This window comes from Cervus elaphus, chromosome 3 (genome assembly GCF_910594005.1).
Source record: "Cervus elaphus chromosome 3, mCerEla1.1, whole genome shotgun sequence".
NCBI lineage: Eukaryota > Metazoa > Chordata > Mammalia > Artiodactyla > Cervidae > Cervus > Cervus elaphus.
Window position 1 is genome coordinate 36,226,759 of NC_057817.1, and position 25,133 is coordinate 36,251,891.

Genomic DNA, 25,133 nt, shown 5'->3' on the forward strand with positions numbered 1-25,133 from the left:
AAAGTGTTCTTTTCTCTAGAGAGATTTTCAGTTGTTTTTGCTATAATCTGAAGGGTGTTAATAACCAAGGTCCCTGACTTAAGGCAGAGACTTCAGAATCAGATCCTCTACTTTGAAGCTTCCTCTAGCAAGCTCTTAGTCTCTGCATCATATTGCTTTTATCAGTATTTGCTGTCAGAGTAACTCCTATCCTTACTATTCCTTGCTTGCCGTTTAGGATTTTGCACATGATATAAATCATGTGGGGCTTCCCTTGTGGCTCAACTGGTAAAGAATCTGCCTGCATTGCGGGATACCTGGGTTTGATCCCTGGGTTGGGAAGATCCCCATGAGAAGGGAAAGGCTACCCACTCCAGTATTCTGGCCTGGAGAATTCCATGGACTGTGTAGTCCATGGGTCACAAAGAGTTGGACACAACTGAGCGACTTTCATTCACATGATATAATTGTTTATATGTATGTATGCATGCATTATTAGGTATGAGATGGGCAGGGAGAGACTATATCTTAGGTTTCGGAGGTGTGGGGCTTTGATAGTTCTCATACATCATGAGCTCAATATTCATTTAAAAAGTAGTTTTTCATGTCAATGTATGACAAAAACCACTACAATATTGTAAAGTAATTAGCCTCCAACTAATAAAAATAAATGGAAAAATTTTAAATGAATAAATAAATAAATAAAAAGTAGTTTTTATTACTGGATGTGTTTCTTTGTGGTAGAAGGACTGTCTAGAAGTTAATCTTCCACAAAAGTGGAAGCAGGCACCTGCCACTCTAATTTTTACAACAGACCTCATTCTCTTCTCCTTGCAAGCTATTCTCTAACTTTGTAGATATATTCTATATAATTAGATATATTTATATATCTAGATGTATTATTCTATATATCTAGGCTTCCCAGGTGGTGCTTGTGGTAAAGAGCCCGCCCGCCATGCAGGAGATGTTAAGAGACGTGCGTTGATGCCTGAGTCAGGAAGATCCCCTGGAGGAGGGTACTGCAATCCACTCCAGTATTATTGCCTGGAGAAGCCCATGGACAGAGGAGCCTGGCAGTCTATAGTCCATGTGGTCACAAAGAGTTGAACACAACTGAAGTGACTTGGTACTCATATATGTTCTATATTTCTTAGATTATCTTTGCCTTGTTTTCACATATTTATACTAAAAGTTAATATGAATATATTTGCTATATTTTTCTATTTTTAAAAATGATTTAATGCTAGACATTTTGGGTTATTCACTCCCCATTCATTTTTTGCAGTTTTCAGCTACTCCTGTGCACATAAATCATACTGATGTCTAGAAACTTAGACTATGCAAATCAAAGTAGTCCTATTATCCTTGAAATCAAGAGTAGCAGTGACTATAATGATAGCTGATATATTTGAGTGCCTATGTATCAAACACTACACTACTCATTTAATCTTTACAACAAACTTATGAAGACATATTATTCCAATTTTACAAATGAGGATAAATAATTTGCCCAAGGCTACACAACTTGTATTAACCCAAGTTTTAGTATTTTAGTTTCCCTTCTAAAATATGTGGAAAAAATAACTAAGAATAGTTCTTAATAACAAATACAAGATACTGGCAATAATTACTAGGTTTCCTGCTTATATCTCCTTTTGCAAGTATTGTTGTCTAAGTCTCTGGGCATATTTTACAAAGTAAGTTAAAAATTGTTGTTAGTCTTCAAGATGATAGATTGGTGACTCTGTGCAGCTTCTTGCACTTTCAAATACAGGGAATATGTGTCAAATTTGAGCTGTGCTAGTTTATTCTATTAATATCTCTGCCAAGTTTTAGAGAGCCCTGAATCAAAATGAGTGAATCTAGGCATAAATTCTCAGCTAACTGCTTGGTACTGTGAGGCTATACATTCACTTTGATTTTTGTTAGTCTTGTTTATCTAATGGAGATGCTTGAGCTTAATCTTTAATCATATGCAATGCTAATTTTTACAGATATGTCATGTGACTAAGATTTTCAACTTAGAATATATCCATCTTTAAGCTGGAAGGAGTTGCCATTTCTTCCTCTAGGGGATCTTCCTGACCTAGGAGTTAAACCTGGGTCTTTTACATTGCAGGCAGATTCTTTACCATCTGAGCTATGGGGAAGTCCCATCCATCTTTAAGCATGAAGCAAAGTTTGGGTGGTAATGGAGTCAATGAAAAAAGTGAAAAGTGAAAGTGTTAGTCACTCAGTCATGTCTCTCTGCTACTCCATGGGCAATGAATGGCCTGCCAGGCTTCTCTGTTCATGGAATTCTCCAGGAAGAATACTAGAGTGGGTATATTCCCTTCTCCAGGGGATCTTCCCAATGCAGGGATTGCACCCGTGTCTCCTACGTTGCAGGCAGATTCTTTATGGTGTGAGCCACCATGGAAACCCATGGAGTCAATATTGTATTTCAAATACCCAGCACTGTAAGTGAATAGTACAATTGGGACTGAGCCACTAGGCAAATTGAAAATGCTAGTGAGAGCAAGGGAACAGCACATATTCTTAAAAAGCAATGTGTACAGTTTAACTTATTTTGTCAAAGGAGAAATACGAAATTGACTAAAAATTGCCCATACAGTATGAATTTTAAAATCTTAAAGAAAATAATAATTCTCTCATTCTTTCTCAGAGGACTATTAAAGAAAGAATATCTTTCTTTTTTTTCTTTCTTGCTTTGGTCCTGATTCTAACTAAGGAAAAGTTCTTTTTGGGGGGACTTTGCCCAAGCAAGGCTTTTTGGCATTAGAGTCAGAAAGAGGACATCTTTTATTTTTGTTAAGAATGTAATGGTGAATGAACTCAGTCTGACTTTTTTCCTGTATTTTTAGATTCTTTAGTTAACTTCTATTTCTTTTTTTAGGCACATGTAATAGGAAAGACCTAAAACACAGCAGCTAATATGTCTGTTTATTTTATATTAAGAAATTTCTAAAGGCAAAATTTTTACAGTAAGAAACTGGTTATTGTATATATGAAAATCTTTTTTTAATCAAAGGAATCATCATGGAGGAGAATATAAATTTGTAAGCAAATGTTGAAGGATAACAATAGTAAAAGCCATGGTGTTATTTTAAAAAGTAAAATGGAATGCTAACTTGATGATGAAATATGGAATATTGTTATGAGCATTTATTTTATATTTCTTATCCCAGATTAAAAGACTATATCAGTTGTAACTGTTGTCTTTGGTGTCCAGCCAGTTCATATTGTCATCATCTTTCAGCAGCAATTCCAGTTGCAAGTTGCGATTTAAATGAGTGGCTAGATCTTGATGTGTGATACGTTTTCCACTGCTGAAATGGTTACAAAATCAAGTGCTTCCAATGATTATGTCATTATCATACCTTATTTAACATCTATTAACTCCAGGCACTATTCTAAGTATTTAACATGTTTTTAGTCATTTAATTATTATATGGCAATTGAATAAGTGTATGCTGCTTCAAAGCTTTAAAAAACTAAATAAAATTTATAATTTATATTGTTCTGGAGTGTTTTCTTTATTAGTACTGTTACCAGTTTAGACATTCATTACCTTTCCTACTAATAACATTAATGTGGCCTAAAATTTCATTCTTCCTGTGGCCTTTTGTTTTTCCTGTCTTTTAAAAAATTGTTTGCTTATCCCACATTTTGGATTATCTTCTTCAGTAAAAGTATATGGTTTCAGCTACAGATAAATCATTCTGTTCTTTTTTTTTTTTCTTTGCCGTATAAAACATCTGTGCAGTATCAACAGTCAACTCTGCATTTATTTCTAAGTGGTAATGCCAAGTGGTAAATGCTTTAGTGCTTTCTTTGTGATTCTGCTGTTCCCCATTTTGTTGAAATACAAATATGAAATTTTCCAGGTTTAGCAGAACTAGGTACCCTGTGTGACCCGTTACGGAGCTGCTCTATTAGTGAAGAAAATGGACTCAGTGCTGCCTTCACCATAGCCCATGAGCTTGGTCATGTGTAAGTACCTTGTGTCGCCTCGGTAGTGAGCCTTCGACACAGCATTGCGTGATGTCTATAGTTTTGTCTTTAACTGAGTAATTAGCATCTTTATATCCTTACAAAATATTAGTGGTGCAATTTTAACCCCTGAAATGCTAACTCTGGCTCTTTTGTGATCTATGTTAGGTCAGACAGGCTACACAGATCAACAGACTAAGCAAAGAACTAGGACTTTGGAACTCTTTTCTTTCATTTACTGTATTGGATTATATGACAAGCACTTCTGGCCTCTATCCCTTGTTATCCTATGCATGACCAGGTACTGTGCTCTACCGTCTTATGGGAGGGCCTGTAGGGTCCCCTGGTTCTAGGGAACTCCCCCAAATATTTGTAGTATCAATTCATTTCTTGCTTTTATTGCTCAGAGCCCCAACAGAGTATGTGGTCTGTGGGAATTTCTTAATCACTGAAATATTCTCTTAAAACTTTTTCTCCCAGATCCATAGTTGTTGTTTTTTTTTTTTTGGTAAACATTTGGAATACTCCTAACTGTTCCTGTATTATTAAAAATTCTCCTGGGGTTTTATGCTCTAAGAATGTGGAGGCCATGATTTCCCAAGATACCCGTGAAGCTCCCATAGAAAGTCAGAAACCCCTAGAAATTCATCCTCTGAAAAATGATTCCCTATGTACCCACAGTACTCCTTTGATTTTTTTGTTATTTGCTAATAAGGAATTGAAGCTGGAGATGCTTCTCTTGAACTGCATTGTCTTTTCCTGGTCATGCCTTGACATCCTTAGTGTATTTAACTGGAATAATTTCAGGCAGATATAATTTTTATTAAGCTAGTTCCTCCTCAGTTTCCTGTAACATAGTTCTATCTCATGACCACCCATCAAACGCACACTCAGATTTTTACGTTGTTTGCTGAAGTAGAGCAGGTTTGGCAGCATGCCCGAGGTATACCATGCATTGCGGTAACATCCTGAAGGCAGTGTTTGCTGGTTACCAAGGGTCTTAACTAGTACAGTGTTCTTGCAAAGGATACTACCTTTTATTTTCTTCCTGAGAAACTCTTTAGGTGTGTTTAGAATATCAGTAAGTAGTTTAATTAAAACACTGATATTAAGTACAAATTTTGACAGGTAAGGACTGAATCAAGTGGTTTCAATATTCCTTCTAAATGTAATTTTTACTGGGGTCCTCAAAAAATATGTAGAATCTGTTGCTGGCCAGCTGATCATATAATGTCATTGCCCTTGTAAAGATTTGGTTGCCATTTGGGAATATTTTTATTATTCCAGTTCTATCAGTCATCGCTTTATGATTATAAACCAGAAAGAACAGTTAAGCTGTTTCATGTGAAATAGGTGGGAAGCATAAAGTGATATGGGATTAAGAATTAAAGAAGCTTTTTTGTTGTTTAATTCTGTAGTGATAGTCAGTAGTCTGGAAGTTACTGTGGTAGAACCTTTACCTTATCTTCCCACACACATTGCCTCGGGTATGCATGTTGGAAATTATAATTGTTTTTATGTGAATGCTTTGTTAATATTGTGATGAGATGAGTCAGAATCCAAATAGTTTGATTGTTGAAATTGACATACCAAAGCAACAGACTGTGCTATTGATCAGAGTTATAATCTACTATTTCTTAAACATCATGTACTTCTAGACATGAAGGTAACCTTAGCATTTCAGTACTTTATGAAGAGATCAAGAGTACAAATCCTGATATAATCAGATTGATCTGCATTTTAGATTATATTATAAAATAAGAGATCTGTTTCTAATGTTGTATACATTTTATTATTCTTTTTTAAGTGTTTATTTTTATTTTTAGGTTTAATGTTCCACACGATGATAGTTTTAAGTGTAAGGAAACTGGAATTAAACATCAGTATCATGTCATGGCTCCAACTTTAAATTACCACACAAGTCCTTGGACCTGGTCAAAATGTAGTCAGAAATATATCACTGAATTCCTAGAGTAAGTGATTTCATGTTACTTTAGTTACATAATTGAACATTTATTAGATTATAAAGTTTGAAACATGTATTCTTTTAGAATAGTTCAATCTCTGTTGAGTTTTTTATTACTTAAATTTAAGTTTGCTTCCACTGTACAAATGGGTGTTTAAAGAAAAAGAGTTTTATTATTTCATTCTTAACTATATTTTTTTGGTGGGGGATTTAATTAAGAGCTATCATTTTTAAAAAAAAATTTGGGCTCCTATTATGATAAAAACTCCTTCTTAGGGGGATGCTTAATGGGAATCAAAGCTTCCTTGTGTATTTCCTTGTGTATTTCTTCAGAAGCTGCTAAGTAATATTCTGAGAGGAGTTTTAGTGGCTCAAGTTTGAGGTGTCCTTGAAGGACAGAGAATAGCTGAAGTCAAATTATGAATGTTTCAAATAGTTCCCTAAAGAGATGTGGAGTCTCTGGGTTTACCTGTCCTTTGGAGGCTACTGCTAGCTCAGATTCAGATTGATCTGGCCTTGCCTCTTCATCTGCTACATTTCTCTGCTTCCCAGCTTATCCAAATGGTGTTTCTATCCTAGTTATTGAAACTCATTCTAAAAGCAAGGCCATACTCTTTCCAGGTAATCTTTTGGTATAAACACAATATTGTTTGATTTTTTTCTACTACAGATTCTAATCACCAATTTATACAGTTTCACTTACCTATCTCTATGAGAACTACGGGAATGAATGAAACCATCTTTTGGAATATATTAATTATGATTAGCAGTGGTTATTTATCCTTCTATGGGAACTTGATTTAAAAGCATAGCACATAGTTGCTGATCTGTACATGGTGGCATATAGCTTTGTTCAATTGCTGACTGAAGCGCTGATTAAAAATACCAGTAGATATGCTTATTTTTGGGAGGGGGTGATATGATTCTTGCCAATGGGTATTTTAAAAGTTACATGTTCATATTTTTGGGCAAAATTTATTCTGCCCTCTAGCCAGTAAAAAATTCCCCCTAAAATATTTCTTCTAATTATTTCAAGTTGAACAAATGGTTGCTTTTAACTGAGTTGGAATGGTTGAACATTTTCAGTTTTCCATAAACTATATATTACTTGACAAACTAGGAGTAGCAAATACACATTTTTGCCACTATCTACTATTTTGCAAACTGCTTTAAAGATATTAAATCATGCACTTTAATAGAAACTTGCAAGGCAGCCATTTCTACTCTCAGTTTGCAGTTGAGAAGTCTTAGACTCAGGGGAGACTAACTAACTTGTTCACACCATGCAATTCAGAAAGTGGTGACACCCAAATGCAAAGTCCCAGAGCTGGCATTCTTTACTCTGCATTACATTCTTTTCCTAAGGAAATCTCTTTGAGACAGAGACAGCATAGCACTTTCTGAAATTCCTTTATTTTGTTGTCAACTATAAACGAACTTTTTCAGATGATCTGAAAATGTTACTTTTTACATTTTGACAGATTGGACATTAGATATAGGGCATTCCTGTTGGATAGTAAAGCAGACCAAAAGTGTAGTGTGATCAACATAGGAATGCATGTTTTAAATGTTATATTCGATGAATTTTTGTTTATTTTTCATCATTCTTTAAAAAATTTTTTTTATCTTTAAGGCAGTTGTGGGGATTAAATGAGAACAAACACATAGAATAAGTCCTTTATAAACTGTGAGGTTTTCTTATTGACTTTGATGTGAGTTGGTTTTTAAATTATGAAAAAATACTGCTGTTCTCTTTGAAAGTGAAGAGCTACAGAAAAATGTGGTAAAGAATCTTCCACTGAAGTACATCCATGTGTATTCACAATATTTTGTTCCCTGTCGTTGCAGTACTGGTCATGGGGAATGTCTCCTTGACAAACCAAATGGAAGAATATACGATCTATCTTCACAGCTTCCTGGATTAATGTATGATGTAAACAAGCAATGTGAACTTATGTTTGGTCCTGGATCACAAGTGTGTCCCTATTTAGTAAGGAAAATTGTGTTCTTTTGTTTGAAAACTACCGTAAAGTTGTAGTTAAGATATATTTCAAAATGTACTTTATTCTCTTGGACAGGTAGTATGCTGAATTTATCTTGATTTTTAAATATTAGAAAAATTTGGTGTTTGTCAGAAAGAGGTTTTTAAAAAAGGGAAACTATAATTTATTGAATACTTATTATACACCAGGTACTGTTTTAGGTGGGCTTTCCTGGTGGCTCAGATGGTAAAGAATCTGCCTGCAATGTGGGAGACCCAGGTTTGATTCCTGGGTTGGGAAGATCCCCAAGAGAAGGGAATGCCTACCCACTCCAGTGTTCTTGCCTGGAGAATCCCATGGACAGAGGAGCCTGGTGGACTATAGTCTATGGGGTCGCAAAGAGTCACTCTTTGTTAGTCACAAATGAGTGATTAACTTTCACTTTTACTTTGTTAGATACTTAAAAATTATCTTTAACTCTCACAAAATCCTATGAAATATCCTCAGTCAGAAAACAGAGTCACATACAGGTTAATGAAAATTAAAAGCATTCAAATGGTTATTTTCAAATGATGTTGTTTTGTGGGTGGGAGAGATAATGCGAATGCTTTGATAAGGAATTGTATTAAAGACCCCAAGAATTTCATAGACTATATTTTCCTTTATACAGATTTGAATCCAAAGGAATGAAATTTGGAGCCTATTGTTTAGTTTTCTTTAATCATTACTTTATAATTGGTTTCAAGGATTTTTCATAGGTTAGATTCTTTAAAATTCCACTGGAAAAGTTGAGTTGACATTTTTATTGAATCTGTAGCCAAGATTTTGTCTTCTTTTGGGGGTGAATTTAGGATTTAGTTCGAATAAATGTCAGTACTTTGGTGACTCCATGCCTTACTTTTCCAAGCAGAATATGCATTTCATTTTCTTCAATCCTGTGCAGACCTTTGCCAAATTGCTTACTATACTACTAGATTGTGAAGATCATTGAACCAGGAATCTCGCCTTGTTCATTCATTATAAATAAAGATATATTCCCAGGGTTTAGTTCAGATCTGCCATATAATAGGAGCCAAAAATATAAATGTTTACTGAATGTTGAATGAGTGAATACATGAATGATGTATGAATGAATGAATGGATGGATGAATAAATGAAAGGTACTTAACAGCGAGCGTAGGGACATACAAAGCATAATGAATATAATGAATATTATTCCTAAAATCTTAAATTTAAAATAACAAATTTTTATGTCTTTAAATATCCACTATGAAGAGGGGAAGATTTACCTCAATTATTTTTTATAAAAAAAATGCATTTTTTCCTACTGACTTGGACACTGAATGAACTTTGAATTTAAATTCAAAGAAAGGGATTATCTTGGACATAGCTCCTGTGAGCCTCTGTGGATTTTCATATATTGTGAAAACTTCAGAACCCTTTGTTCAAGAATTGAAAGTATGCATTATATTTATAAAATAGGAAACCAGTATACATTATACAGTTTTTCTATGCACATTATTCATACATTCCACTGTTGGATCAAAAGGGACTTTTGGAAACTCCTTGTGAATAACATTTAACAACAAAAAATCCTTTAGAAAAATGTCTTGCAAAGAGAGAAAACTGTCTCAGTAATTTTGAATGCTTCCGCTCCAAGTCATCTCTTCCATTGTTCAGTGTTTGATGATAATCCAGTTTTTTAAGAACTAAATGTTGCCCTTTTATGTGTTTAGAGGAAAATCGATGACCAAGACTGACTTAGTAAAGATTATTATGTGTATCTGTGTTAGTTGTTCAGTTGTCTCTGATTCTTTGCAGCTCCATGGACTGTGGCCCACCAGGTTCCTCAGTCCATGAAATTTGCCAGGCAGTAATACTGGAGTGGGTAGCCATTCCCTTCTCTAGGGGATCTTTCTAACCCAGGGATCAAATCCAGGTCTCCCACATTGCAGCCAGATTCTTTACTGTCTGAGCCACCAGTGAAGCCCTAGTTAAAGATTATTACTGATTGTTTCCTTATCTGACCATGAAACCAGGAAGTATCTAGGATCAGCTTATAAATCAATGCATGATACTGACCTGATCTGGGGGTCGTAGTGTTATTTTTACTCTTGCTCGCCTGCCTTTTCTTACTCTGCAGAAACAATGCAGGCGTCTCTGGTGCACCAGTGCGGAAGGAGTCCACAAAGGCTGTCGCACTCAACACATGCCACTCGCAGATGGAACGAACTGTGGTCCTGGGATGGTAGGTTTTCTCCAAGGGTGAGTTTTGTATCAAGAGATTATCCACGGATGTGATTGCTCTGTGTTGCAGCACGCTTCATTATTCACCATCATATTTTCTTCTGCTAGTTGAATTAATGTTTTTGCTGTATTTGTTTGATGTATGTTTTCAAGTGAATTAGAATTTAAATTTTATCCTGTTTTCAAGATAAAGCAGATGGATATTATAGTTACATAATTATGTGGACATTTACTTATCTAAGCATATTATAGTCTTGTTATTAAAAATGTGTCTAGCCATAAGTAGGTCAGTAAATATCTGAAATACTCCCAAATTTAAGGATTTACCATTGTATACATTTCTCCTAAAAAATTCAGAGAAATATAAATGAAAGTATTAAGTGGTTTCTTCAGAACTTTATTGGTTTTAGTGTTTTTGAATACATTGTATCTCTAATACAAACTGTCAATCATACTGTATCTTATCCATTCTAGCATCAATGATAAACTTATGTAAATCTGCCAACATGATGTGAAGTGACTGGGTTCACCATGATAATGAAATGTGATCTATTGCATATATTAATTTGCAGATATTGAACAGTACATCCCACTTAATCATAGTGTATGATCCTCTTAATGTATTGTTGAATTCAGTTTGCTAATATTTTGTTGAAGATTTTTGCATCTATGTTCATCAGTGACACTGGTCTGTAATTTTCCTTCTTGTGATGCCTTTGTCTGGTTTCATTATCGGGGTGATGCTGGCTTTGTAGAATGAATTCCAGAGCATTCCTTCCTCTGTAATTTTTTGGAATAGTTTGAGAAGAATGGGCTTCCCTGGTGGCTCAGCTGGTAAAGAGTCTGCCTGCAATGCGGGAGACCTGGGTTTGATCCCTGGGTTGGGAAATCCCCTGGGGAAGGGAAAGGCTATCCACTCCAGTATTCTGGCCTGGAGAATTCCAAGGACTTACATAGTCCATGGGGTCGCAAAGAGTCAGACATGACCGAGCGACTTTCACAACTTTCAGAAAAGTAAGTGTTACTCTTCTCTAAATGTTTGTTAGAATTCACTTGGGAAACCATCTGGTTCTGGACTTTCAAGAGTTGGGAGGTTTTAAAATTATTGATTCAATTTCATTACTAGTGAACTTCATAAACTGGTGTTTTTATATTTTCTTCCTGATTCAATCAGGTACAATTGTACATTTCTAGGAATTCATCCATTTCTTCCAGGTTGTCCATTTTATTGGCATGTAATTGTTCATCGTAATCTCCTAGGATCCTTTGTGTTTCTGTGGTGGCAGTTGTAACTTCTTTTCCATTTTTTATTTCATTGATTTGCTGCTGCTTAGGCACTTCAGTCGTGTCCAACTCTGTGAGACCCTATTGACTGCAGTCTGCCAGTCTCCTCTGTTCATGGGATTTCCTAGGCAAGAATACTGGAGCAGGTTGCCATGCCATCCTTCAGGGGATCTTCCTGACACCGGGATTGAACCAGATCTCCTCTACTGCAGGCAGATTCTTTACCACTGAGTCACCAGATTTTAGCCTTCCCTTATTTTCTTGATGGGTCTAAATAATCAATTTTGTTTATCTTTTCAAATATCAGCTCTTAGTTTCTTTGATCTTAGTTTCTTTTCTGCTCTTTTTGGTATCTATTTTATTAATTTTTTCTCTTGCTGATCTTTATAATTTCTTTCCTTCTACCAACACCGAGTTTCGTTTGTTCTTTTAATTCTAGTTTCTTTAGGAATAAGGTTTAGGTATAAGGTTTACTTGAGATTTTTCTTGTTCCCTGAGGTAGGTGTGTGTTGCTACAAATGTTCCTCATAGAACTGCATTTGCTTTCATTACATAGATTTTAGATTGTTGTGTTTTTATTTGTCTCTAGGTATTTTTTTTATTACTTTCATGACCTATTGGTTGTTTAGTAGCACAGTGTTTAGCTTTCACACTGTTTTATTTTTTTCTTTTGCAAAATTTTTCTTGTAGTTGATTTCAGTTGTGGTCAGAAAAGATGCTTGATATGATTTCAGCCTTCTTGGTCTTATTGGCTGCCAGATTCTTGTGTGGAGACAGCTGGCCCCTTGCAGGTTGGATGGGTCCTGATGTGGCTGTCTGCATGGTCAGTGGAGGCTTGGTCTTGGTGCCGGCTCAGTGGTGGTTGGACCTCGATTCCAGGGCAGTTGGCTGAGGTTCCCAAGAGGTCCCAGAGCTAATGCCAGCCCGCTGATGGCCAAGGGTGTCCCAGACTGTGCTGGCCTCCTGATGGGTGGGCCAGGTCTTTACACAGCTGGCTCTGGAGCCATGGTACTCCCAGAGATGGTGTCTGTGGGGTCCAGGGAGTCTAGGCGCTTGTCCCTGCCCACTAGTGGTTGAATCTGGCTAGTAGTTGCCCATGGTGAATGGAGCTGGGTTCTGGGGTCCCTGGGTACCTGGGATGTCTTGGAGCTGGTGTTAGTTTCCTGGTGGGTAGGCTAAGGCCCAGGAAGCCCTAAGACTGATTCTGGTCCACTGGTGGCTGAATCTGGTCTGGGTTCCTGGCTTCAGGGCCCTGCTGGTCCCAGAGTCAGTGTGGGCCAGCAGGTGGTATGGCCAGAGCCCAGGGGTTACAAGGGCTTGTACCTGTCCCCTGCTGGGTGGAATCTTCTCTGATGGCTGGCTGCAAATCCCTTGGAACCTTGGGGTTAGTGATGATCCACTGGTGGTTGGGGCTGGGTCCTGGGCCTTCTCATGGGCAAGACCAGCTTTTGGAGTGGCTGGGGTCTCAGTGGGTTCTATGGCAACTGGCTGGCTGGAAGATGGGTCTGTGTTCACTCCCAGGTAACTGCTTGGCATGGGGTGACCCAAGATGTGTGTCAGCACACTAGTGAGTGCGGCCAGGTCCTGATGCTAGTAAGCTAGCAGGAGGAGTGAAAGTGGTGCTTGCCAGTAGCCGTGTCCTCGTGGTGGGATGAGCTCCCTAGAATGCCTTCTGTCAGTTTCTGTGTTACCAGGGTGAGTCCCAGATGCTTTCTTTCTTTTAGCGAAGCTCTCCAAGATCAGCAAATGGGTCTGATCCAGGCTTCTTTCAAATTTCTGCATCTTCTCTGGGTCTTGAAGCATGTGATATTTTTGTGTGTGTGTGTGTGTGTGTCCCTTTTAAGAGTGGAGTCTCTGTTTCCTACATTTTTCTGACTTTCCTGAAAGTAAACCTTGCTGGCATTCAAAGCCAGACACTGTGAGGCTCGTGTTCCTGGTGCAGGACTCCCAGCCTGAGGAGCCTGCTGTGAGGTTTAGACCTCTGGGTCCTTGGGGAGAACCTCTGCAATTCTAATTATTCTTTTGATTGTAGGTTGCCTACCCAGGAGTGTGGGTCTTAACTATACAATGTTCCCTCCTACCCATCTTGTTGTGATCCCTTCTTTATATCTTTAATTATAGTCTTTTCTTCGGGTCTTCAGGTCACTCTCATTGATAGTGGCTCTATAAATAGTTGTAATTTTTGTGTGTCCTTAGGAGGAGGTGAACTCAAGGTCTGCTATCTTTGCCCCATCACCTGTCTGTTCTTTATTTTAAAGTAAATGAAGCTATCTAGTATACTGTCTCTTGGCTAGGAGCTAGTGGGTCAAGCTTCTTTTGTTCAACATGATGTTTCTGAATTTTATTCATATCATTGTGTGCATCTGTACTTCTTCTTTTATGTTACAGTTTAATTCAGCTGTGCTATAATTTGTTTACCATTCTTCTGTTGATAGGTATTTGGGTCATTTCAAGTTTGGGGCTTTTATGTATAAAGCCACTGTGAGCATCCTTATATAAATCTTCTTGTGGCCATATGTTTGTATTTCTCTTGAGTAAATTGTTAGGTTATAGGGTAGGTGTGTGTTTAACTTCATAAGAAAGTACCAAACTATTTTCCAAAGGATGTGAACCATTTTAGACTCACCAACCAATATAAGAAAGTTTGAATTGTTCTGCATTCTCTGCCAATTTTTTATTTTGTTAGCCTTAACAAGCTTTTAGCCATTCTAGGGGGTGCAAAATAGAATTTAATTCTTATTTTGACTTGTATTATCCTAATTATTATCAATTTTGAGCTTTTTTTATTAGCTCACTTAACTATTTCCCCAATGAGACAGTATGGAGCATGGGTTTGTTGAAATCCAGATAAATATGGTGAGATACTGAGACCTACTTTAAAACCCATGTAGATTAAAAGTAGGGGTGACATTTGGCATAAAATGTGAATCATGCTAGGTATAAACTCCCTTTAAAAAAATTAACTGAAAATAGTAAGCCCCTATGCATTAGCCATATTAAGTATTAAGAGGTCCTGTTATTCAAGGAAAGTTTAAACAAATATCCTATAATTTTTCCTTTAGTTCTTTTATCTTGTGACTATCTTACATGGGTGATGTCTGTTAAACGCTTTTTGTAGTAAATCTGTTTGCATGTAGACATGCTGAACCCATCTGACAATGAGTTAATTTTACTACACAATGAACAACATAACATTCTTTTTCATGCTCTATTCCCTCAGAAATAAATAAATAAAAAGGGAATGTGCCAGGATTATTTAAACATTTCTGGAAGATGCCCACAAAATTTACATGCACACAGTATATTCTATTTTGAGATTTGTTTTTGTTCACTTCTAGTATGGCTTTCTCATATTAAATGACTTGTTCTAATGGAGGGCACAAGGCATTTTTTTTTCTGCTAATAATATTGGTTATAGGATTAATTCATTCAACAAAAATTTGTCAAGGGCCTCCTACATGTCAGATACTATTCTAGGTACTCAGAATATATCAGTGAACAAAAGAGGAAAGATCCCTGCCCCCGTCCTGTAGCTTATATTCTAGTTGGATACTGCAGTATTACAAACAATATAATGGCACCATAAATAAGAGAAACAGAGTAGAAAAGGGATTAGATGTTGTGTTGTAGGAGAGGACAGATTGCAATTTAAAATATGATGGTCAAGGATGATCTTATTGGAAATTGCCTAATGAGCTGTTTTAAAGGAAGTGAGGGAGTTTGCTATGAGGACATTGCAGGGGAGTTGGGCTCCAGGCAAAGGGAACAGCCAGACTTCTAAATCTGGAATTTTCCTAGAGTGTTCAGGGAAGAGCAAAGATGACATTTTGACTGGAGTGGAATGAAGAGAGAGAGAGAGGTGCATGGGAATTACTAGAAAAACTTTCAGGTGTTATGAGAATTTTGTGTTACTCAAAGTGAGATAATTGAAAGACTTGACAGAGGAGTCACCTAATTTGATTTAATTTTTAAACTAGGTTAAAAAAGGATCATGGCTGTTCTGACAGTTTTTGAGGCTAAACTCTAAGGGCCAAGAGTAGACGAGGAGGAGATGTACTCAGGGAGCTGTTGGAGTAAAATAGATGTTGGTGGCTCAAGTCAGGTGATGATTAAAAGTCAACTTTATATGTTTTTGAAGGAACTAGAGCATTTGCTAATGTATTAGCTATGGAATATTAGAGGAGGAAGAGATAGGATGACTATGTATTTGGCTGATAACTGAGATCCACTCGGCAGATTTTGAGGGGGCATGTTCCACTTTGGATAGGCTATCCTTGAAGTGGCTCTTAGACATTGAAATGAAAACGAGGAAGCAGCTGTCCATAGAGTTTGGAGTTCAGGAAAGAGATCTGGACTGGGAGTGATTGATGAAACAGATGACTAAAGGACTATGATCTGAGCCCAGAGACATTTAGAGGTTAGAAGGAAGAAGAAACTGCAAAAGAGAAATCGTTAAAGAGAAAAGAAAACCAAGAGTGTGTGGGGTCCTGGAAACTAAGAGAAGAAAAAGTGTATCAAAGAGGCAGAATGATTAGCTATGTCACACACTATGTCATAGAAGTCAAAGAAGGCAAAGACAGAACTAGCCACTGGTCATGGTGTCCTGGAGGCCATTGGTGATGCACACATGAGTAGATTCGTGGAAAGTGGGATGTGAAAGCCTCTGGGTATTGAGAGAGAAGAGGTGGAGAGAGTTAGACCATGAACAAAGACAACTCCTTCAAGGAAAAATAGGACAATAACTGGTGAAGGAAATGAGATCTAATATTTTTGTTTAAAAAGAATGAGTGGAGTACTTCTCAAACTGTCTCTTGTAAAGGACTAGGATTCTTTTTTAAATATTTCTGGTCATTTTTAAACATGCTATTGTACAAAATGGTAAAAATAAAATGAAAAAAGATATTCCAAGTGTAAGCCAAAACAAAAGGAAAACAAAATGGTGGTTCCTCAAAAAGATTAAAAATGGAAACATGTAACCTAACACAAAAATTTCTTGGTATATATCCCAAAGAATTGCATTATTCACAATAGCTAAGAAGTGGAAGCAACCCGTGTCCATCAGCGGATATATGGATAAAGAAAATGTGATATATACATACAATGGAATATTTTTCAATTGTTAGAGGAATGAAATTCTCACACATGCTGGAACATGGATTAATTTTGAGGACATATTGCTAAGTGAAATAAGCCATTCCTAGAAAAACAAATGGGCTTCCCAGGTGGCGCTAGTGGTAAAGAATCTGCCTGCTAATGCAGGAGACTTAAGAGACAGGGTTTGATCCCTGGTTTGGGAAAAATCCCCTGGAGAAGGGCATGGCAACCCACTCCAGTATTCTTGCCTGGAGAATCCCATGGATAGAGGAGCCTGGCGGGCTACAGTCTATAGGGTCGCACAGAGTGGGACATGACTGAAAAGACTTAGCACGTGTGCAGAAAGACAAATACTGTATGATTTCAGTTATATGAAATATACAGAGCAGTTGAATTCATAGAAACAGTAGAATGGTGGTTGTCAGGTTTAATGGGTGCAGAGTTTCCATTTGGGAAGACAAAGAGTTCTATGTGATGGCTGCACAGCAATGTGAATGTTCTTAATGCCACTGAACTCTACGCTTACAAATGGCTAAGAGAGTGCATTTAGTTGTGTGAATTTTACCACAATTAAAAATAGAACAGGGCTTCTCTGGTGGTCCAGTGGTTAAGAATCCGCCTGCCAACACAGGGACATAGTTTCGATCCCTGGTCAGGAAAGAATCCACATGCCTTAGGGCGACTGAGCCTGCTTGCCTGGAGTCTGTGCTCTGCAACAAGAAAGTCACTGCGATGAGAAGCCCACACACTGCAACAAAGAGTAGACTCTGCTTGCCACAACTAGAGAGTGGCCATGACCAGCAGCAAAGACCCAGCACAGCCAAAAATAAATGAATAAATAAATATTAAAAAATAAAGCAAATATAAGCTGATTTTATAATTATTAGCTTTAATAAACAAAATTAATCTGTCAAAATCTTCTAAGTCTTCTGAAAGTTTCTAAATGCTTACTTTCATCTTTTGTAACTCATTTTCTCCCAGTTGACAGTGACTAGTTCAAAGACCAGCATCTGGGCATGGACTACAGTTTTGGTTAGCTTTCATACAGTGGCGACTGGAACAGTGATGATGTAGGAGAGATGGGAGAATTGCTGGAGTGGTGAGAAGAGATGAGATTAGTTGCACGATGGAGGGACTGGTTTTGGATTTTTCGTGTCTACAAATGGGCAGGAAGGCTGAATACTGGGCAGAAGGGATGGTGGTAGATTCTGGGTGTTGGGTGGGTAGAAGAGGTTGTGGGAGATTTTGGACACATTCTTTTGTAGATTTCCACTTTCTTGATGAAAACAAGAAACAAAGTGATCTTTGAGACTTTGAATAAGATAGAGTAGAAAGTTAGCTAAAAGAGTAGGAGCGTGATAGATACCTTTGCATAAAAGGTAGAAGCATGGTTATATAGATACCTTTGCATAAAAGGTAGAAGCATGGTTATATACCATATTAATCAAATATTTGTTTGCTTCTTTTTCAAAAATACTTTTCATTATTAAGGTTTCCCCACAGGTATAGGTCTTCCCTCTCCAGTGAGACTCTAGCTCTCATAAGCACAGTAAATTTCTTGTTCTTTTTTGCATTCTATTGCTCTGTTTACAGTTACTCAGTGTATACTCAGGAAATAGTCACAAAATGGTATCAAATGTAATTTCATTTCTGAATTGATAACATTCTGCTTAAAGTTGCATGCATTTTCTTTGACTGGTCTTTCTGCTGTTGTTCTTGTTACTGTGATGTCCTAACTAGATAACACATGAATCATTTCTCTTTGTGTCACTTTATAGCATTGCCACCATGGGCTATGTGTAAATAAAGAGATGGAAACACGTCCTGTAGATGGCGATTGGGGACCATGGGGACCTTACAGTTCTTGTTCAAGAACATGTGGAGGTGGAATCAAAAGCACAAGCAGGCTCTGTAATCGCCCCGAGTATGTCTTTTTTATGTCACTGTAAATTAAGATTATCTCAAGGCACCAGAAAGTAAACATCAGTTTCATTCACTTCTAAAACTGGAGGTCAGTCTGTAAGTTTCTGAGATTCAGAAAACTTCTGGAATACTTTAAGCCATATTACTTTCTATCTTGGTAGATTCAGACCTTAAAAAAGAAAAAAAGTAAAATGCTTTTAAGAATTTGAGTTAAGACAGCCATTTTCTTTTTTTTTTTTTTGACTTAGTGTAAATTTGAGAAATAGTTGCAAATAATGACAGTAATATAATGGCATTTTTGCTTTTACTGTGCTTTTGTTGAAAGAGCCTGGCCCCTTTCAACTGTGCTTTGGTTTTCCTGGGTAAAATAGGTAGTTTTGTTACCGTTTCTTACTGTTTGGTATAATTTGTCATGTCATATTTTCTTTTTCTTATTTTCATCTTATAGTTGCTTCAGTGTCTTTAGCTTGAATAAGTACTGAAGCACAGATCCTGCTCACCAAAATACTTAAAAGAATTTAGGGATTTCATAAGAATTTTAAAAAATGGCTCTCTTATTATAGATATAAGTAAAGAATTTTTAATACAGAAATATGCCATACTATGAATAGAATACGACTTAATTTATTTGAATTTTAAAATAGTTGAATTATGCTGAAAGTCTTCATATAAGTTTTTAATCTTCCAACATAAATTGAAATGGAGTTGGATGTCTATAGATTGATACCATGAAATTCTTTGAATTGAGTGATACGTATGATATACACAACAAAGAGTCATATATACTTCTTTTTAGTTTTAACATGGTGTCATCTTCCTTTGTTATCATCTTTGGCTCACTCTATATGTCTCCCTGCCTCCAAAATGAGTAAACAAATCCCCACCATTAGTTCCTTGTTAGTTAATCTAGTTGTGAATAAGACATCATTTCTGCCCTCTGGGCCACAATGTCCATGTTAAACTGGATTTTCTATAGTTCATTAACCTCAGAGTTGCTTCCCAACCATGTTACATACTTCTGTTAAAAACAAAAAGTGTTAGTGGGACATCAGTGGTTTTCCGGATCCTGGAAAGGGATGGAACAGTTTTAGAATGAAATGGCAGAAATAACCTTGTACTGATGTGCTTTAAACTGTAATGAATTTGACTAGGCCAAGAAACGGAGGCAAGTACTGTGTTGGCCGCAGGATGAAATTTCGATCATGTAACACTGATTCATGTCCAAAAGGCAAGCAAGACTTCCGTGAGAAGCAGTGCTCTGATTTTGATGGTAAACATTTCAACATCAATGGTCTCTCCCCTAACGTGAGGTGGCTTCCAAAGTACAGTGGGAGTAAGTAATTAGAATATTTTTTTGCTGTAAACAGTTTTGAGACAAAGGAACACACAGCTTGTGTTCTTGTCCACCCAAATTTGACTTTTTCTTACAGTTGCCATAAAAGATCGTTGCAAACTCTATTGTCGGGTGGCAGGAACCACTAACTTCTACCAATTGAAGGACAGGGTTGCCGATGGTACTCCTTGTGGAACTGAAACAAATGACATCTGTGTTCAAGGTCTGTGTCGGGTAAGTAAAATTACTTCATTTAAAATGACTTTCCAAATACTGTTTTCCTTCTATTTTTCTAGCCAGCTATTACTTCTGCAACTTGATGTACATTCTTATGAATTTCAGTGCAGCATCCTTTGTTACTGCCCTGCTGTCTATAGGAACATGGTTAGGAGCTATTCTTTGTCATCAGGAGTGACTCACGAAGCAGTAAGATGAATTTGCTGATTTTGTTTTGCCTATGGTGCTCAAAATCAAGATGAGGGATGAAGTCAACTTCCTAAGATGTCTCAGGACCCAAGGAATGCAAAGTCCTTTTGCTACTTTGAACATGACCTTCTGTGGTGACACTTTTTCCCTCTGTGTTGGAAGCAGTGATATCCTCCCACCCTCTGTCCATTCTCCTACTTCTTGTATGCATTCGACAAACTTTTACCAAATTTCTATGTGGGCTTCCCAGGTGACCCTAGTGGTAAAGAATCTACCTGCCAATGCAGGAGACACAGAGACACAGGTTTGATCCCTGGGTCAGGAATATCCCTGGGAGGAGGAAATCGCAACTCACTCCAGTATTCTTGCCTGAAGAATCCCATGGACACTCCAGTATTCTTGCCTGAAGAATTCCATGGACAGAGGAGCCTGGAGGGCTACAGTCCTCAGGGTTGAAAAGAGTCAGACATGACTGAGCACACACACACACACACACACACACACACACACACACACACACACGCACACACTCTGAATGCAACATACTGTTCCAGTCACTGAGATGAAAGGATAGACAAGAACTCCTGCCTCTGACACGGTGGCAGATCTGTGGCGGCTATGGGCACACACAGGGCTGTGGGCTTATCTGTAGGGTGGCCTGCGGACGTTGTTGATGGAGTGTCTTATTCTATGGGGAAGTGGGTAAAGGATTTGGGGAAGGCTCATGCAGGGTGTGAGTCTGGATCTAATTATTAGGATAAGAAAGTTTTAGAAAGGTGAAGAAGTAAGGGACCCAGGTTGGAGGTGGCCACCAGCTGATGTTATATGAAAGTGTTTTCCTGAAGTCCTTGAAGATCCAAGGATTTGGAGTTAAGCAAGAAATGTGATTTGATTTGCATGTTAAAATCTTCAGAATGTACTGGGTTGCTGGAAAACTGGAGTTAGGTAGGTCATTTAGCGGGGCTTCCCAGGTGGTGCTAGTGGTAAAGAGCTGGCCTGCCAATGCAGGAGATGTAAGAGACACAGGTTGGATCCCTGGGTCGAGAAGATCCCCTAGAGGAGAGCATGGCAACCCACTCCAGTTTTCTTTCCTGGAGAATTCCATGGACAGAGGAGTTTGGCAGGCTGTGGTCCAAAGGATTGCACAGAGTTGGGCATGACTGAAGCGACTTAGCACACATGCACGCAGGCAGGATTCTAGGTGAGAGCAGATGAGTCCCTGAATTAAAGCGTGCAAATTGCAGAAGGCAATCCTAAACATGGATGGTGAGTTTGAGAACTAGGATAGTGAATGTTGTCTAAAGAATATAAGTATCATCTTGTGAACTCATTCCTTAAGTGGAACTTAATACGACCAATTCTTCTCCCTATAACCAAACATCTATTACCTAGGTGATAAAGGCCTTGTACTCAAAGGGCTAATGAGATGTTTAGAGAAACTGAAAGTAACTTACAGATTGGAAATAGCTTTGGACTTCCCTAGTAGTTCAATTGGTAAATGATCTGCCTGCAATGCAGAAGACCCAGGTTGTATTCCTGGGTCAGGAGGATTCCCTGGAGAGGGATAGGCTACCCACCCCAGTATTCTTGGGCTTCTGTTGTGGCTCAGCTGGTAAAGAATCCACCTACAATGTGGGAGACCTGGGTTCGATCCCTGGGTTAGGAAGATCCCCTGGAGAAGGGAAAGGCAACCCACTCTAGTATTCTGGCCTGGAGAATTCCATGGGCTAGTCCATGGGGTTGCAAAGAGTTGGACACGACTGAGTGAATTTCACTTCACTTCATCTGACTTTTAAATGTGAGAAAAAGGGCACTTGGTGCCTGAAAACTTGTTTTATCTAAGTTAACCCCAGAAAGTCAGATATAATGAGAAAATATGACATGTGCTTGAACATAAAGATGCATATTACTTTCAGAAAATATCTGGATGAAATTTTCATTTTGGAAATATTTACCTTGTAAATACAAAGTCATGAGGCTTATGAATTTTTCTTACTCTCCTGATCACTAAACTTAAAGGAGTGTTCCAAAGAACTAAATGTTACTGCAGTGCATGCAGAGGGCACCGTCTGTGTGGAAAAGAGCTGCATTTGTTCTTTCCAAGCCTTGGGTCACACTCTACTCTCACCTTTATTTATTTACTCATTTTTTTCTTAAACACTTTATTATGCTGGATATTAATTTTAAAGAAATAAGTTATTTCTTTCAGATATGCTATTTATCCCCAGAATTCTAAGGTCATAAGTTAAAAAAAAATGTAAATCATGAACGACCTCTTTTTGAAGTTACTATAGTGTGTTACTTTTTGTCCCATTTGAATCACGTGTCCTTAAAGAATTACTCTCAAATAATGGAAATAGGAATCACTGTCAATATTTGTTACCATGTGGATTCTTAGTTTTTTACCTCCAGGGATTTTGAAAAACATCTGAGAATCTATCTTTAAATCCCACACCCGGGGATTTTGATGCAGGAAGTATGTAGATGACCCTTTAAAAAACAGTGCTTTTTCAATTATGTGAACAGCTGTGTGAAAATACTGGTGTACATGTAACAAGATCATTAGCTATCCTGAAAAAATCCTGTTGTATTGAATTTCCTGTTAATTGAAAGAATATTTTTGGAAAGAACTTTGTAAAGCCCCATTAGTGCTTCGCTGGTCATTTTAATAATCTTGACTGTAATTATTGTATCTTGAAGCAAGCTGGCTGTGATCATGTGTTAAACTCCAAGGCCAGGAGAGACAAATGTGGCGTGTGTGGTGGGGATAACTCCTCCTGCAGGACAATGGCAGGTGTCTTCAACAGCGCACATTATGGTGAGCTTTGCATTTTTTTCCCAATTTTCTCTTTGGGTATAATAATGGGACTATATCATTAAGGAATAATAGTGTTGGTTTGTTATTGTTTATTCTGTATTTTAGTTCAAAATGATTAATTAAATCTTGTACAAGTTGTATGGTTGAATTAATGAATTTACCTGCTTAAGACAAGTTTAATTCTTAAAAAAAATTTAGGTGCATTTATTAGAATAAATCCAGTACAATTTGACAATGATGTGTAAATAGTCCCCCTGTCGTACCAGTTAATGAAGTGTTTTTACTGCTGCTTCTGTAATCTATATTGTATATGTTTATAATCTTTCCAGGAAATTTGCTTTCAATTATTTTTAATCATCTGAACCACCTGTTTTTTGTGTGACCTGGCCTATCTGTTGTTTTTTATTGATGATATATTGAAACTGATTGAAGGTGAAGGATGAAGCCATTAACTTAAATGTTAATTTGAAATTATCATTACATTTGATTTTTCAGAAAGTTTGGATTACAGATATAATTGCTATTTGGCCATGGCTTCATTTTTCTTGAAAATTTTTATGAGAATATATCAGATATTTTCCACTAAATTTTCTGAGAAACGTTTTTTATTTTTATGGTAATAAAAACAACCCTTTAAAACTTTCTTTGCAAAATAAATGATGTATGTTTTACAGTTTTATTGTTAGGCTTCAAATTGTATTCACATGTTTTTGAACAGAGTTGTTTAAGTTAGTAAGAATTGCTTCAATTAAAGCAGTGTCATTTAGAACACTATATTTATATGAAAAGTATAGAACATTTACTACTCTGGTCATGCTTATGCATCTAAGTTACTTGGCATTATTTGACATTATTTGATTTTAAAAGAGGTTAAGTCTCATATGAGATTATCTTGTGTTTTCAGAGCAGCCTTATTTATTTATATCTCTTTAAGATATCACATTTAAATATAAGGTGATAAATGGTATGACTATTCTTATACATTAAACGCATACTGGTTGTAGATTATTTGACATTATTTTTCTAGTTGTTGTGATTTGACATTATTTTTCTAGTTGTTATGATTCTTTATTTCTTGGGACCCATATATATTTGGTCCCTTTTTATCACCAGTGGCACACATTTATCAAAGTCTGGTCTGTATTCACTGAAACGTATTTTTGCTATATAAGGCCAATTGCACCAAATGAGAATTTGACCTTGCTAAAATTGTGCTATGAATTAATCAGCTTGCAAATGGAAAAAGTAAATTCAGGTGCAGGTTCTGAACAGCGTTTGTCACATTACTGCCCCCTAGTGATAGCTTTCATCTTGTCACATTGGCAATGCCTTGGAATACTTGCTTGAAAAGCATAGCAAAGACAAATAGTGGAGCTGGTAGGAACATTTTATAGTGAAAAAGAATCATGAGTCAAATTATTTTTGTCGGCTTATAATTTACAACCAGTATGCGTTTAATGTATACAGAATAATCATACCATTTATCACCTTTTATTTAAATATGATATCTTAAAGATATAAATAAATAAGGCTGCTCTGAAAACACAAGATAATCTCATATGAGACTTAACCTCTTTTAAAACTTCCTCTTCTAAAGTTAATTTCATATTTATAAAAGTTAATGTATATGAAAAATTTCAACTCTTTTTGTTTTTATATTAAATGAAAGAGGAAAATCCTAATAAAAGAAAGGAAAACGTTAGAATAATATCGCTAGAGCAGAATTAATTGTTGACTTAAAACCTGAGAGTATTTGGAAAACGATGTGACATGAGTGCTTTTAGTGCAGGAAAAATGTTTCTTGTTTAATGTATATTTGTATATGTAATGTAATGTATATTTGATATAGTGTTTCCTCATATTTTGAGAAGTGCCAGTGTTATTGAATTTGGTCTCATAAAACATTTCTCTAGAGTAAACTTTTTACTTTTCTCTTGACAATTTGTTAGTAGACTTTAAAAAATAATGTAAAATTTGGGGAATGGCTATGGAGATTTCTACTTACACTGGAACATAAAAGCTTAAGAAAAATATTTCTCTTTAACGTTCACTATTTTGCTGCTCACTGAGCCTGTGTAAACATCTAGC

At 36.9% G+C, this 25,133-nt stretch overlaps 1 protein-coding gene across 3 annotated transcripts in view; it reads left to right on the forward strand.

Moving 5' to 3' along the window:
• The window catches only part of ADAMTS20 (ADAM metallopeptidase with thrombospondin type 1 motif 20), a 202,783-nt gene that overhangs the window by 78,972 nt on the left and 98,678 nt on the right, over positions 1-25,133 (forward strand). For 2 of the 3 annotated variants that reach the window (XM_043886575.1, XM_043886584.1), the window contains 8 exons: positions 3,867-3,972; positions 5,799-5,945; positions 7,787-7,928; positions 10,064-10,168; positions 18,324-18,469; positions 19,620-19,801; positions 19,899-20,035; positions 22,928-23,045. In XM_043886575.1, coding sequence (XP_043742510.1) covers positions 3,867-3,972; positions 5,799-5,945; positions 7,787-7,928; positions 10,064-10,168; positions 18,324-18,469; positions 19,620-19,801; positions 19,899-20,035; positions 22,928-23,045 — 1,083 coding nt within the window. Of the gene's footprint in view, positions 1-3,866; positions 3,973-4,140; positions 4,274-5,798; positions 5,946-7,786; positions 7,929-10,063; positions 10,169-18,323; positions 18,470-19,619; positions 19,802-19,898; positions 20,036-22,927; positions 23,046-25,133 lie in introns of all 3 variants that reach the window. The other variant, XM_043886594.1, reaches the window with a different exon arrangement.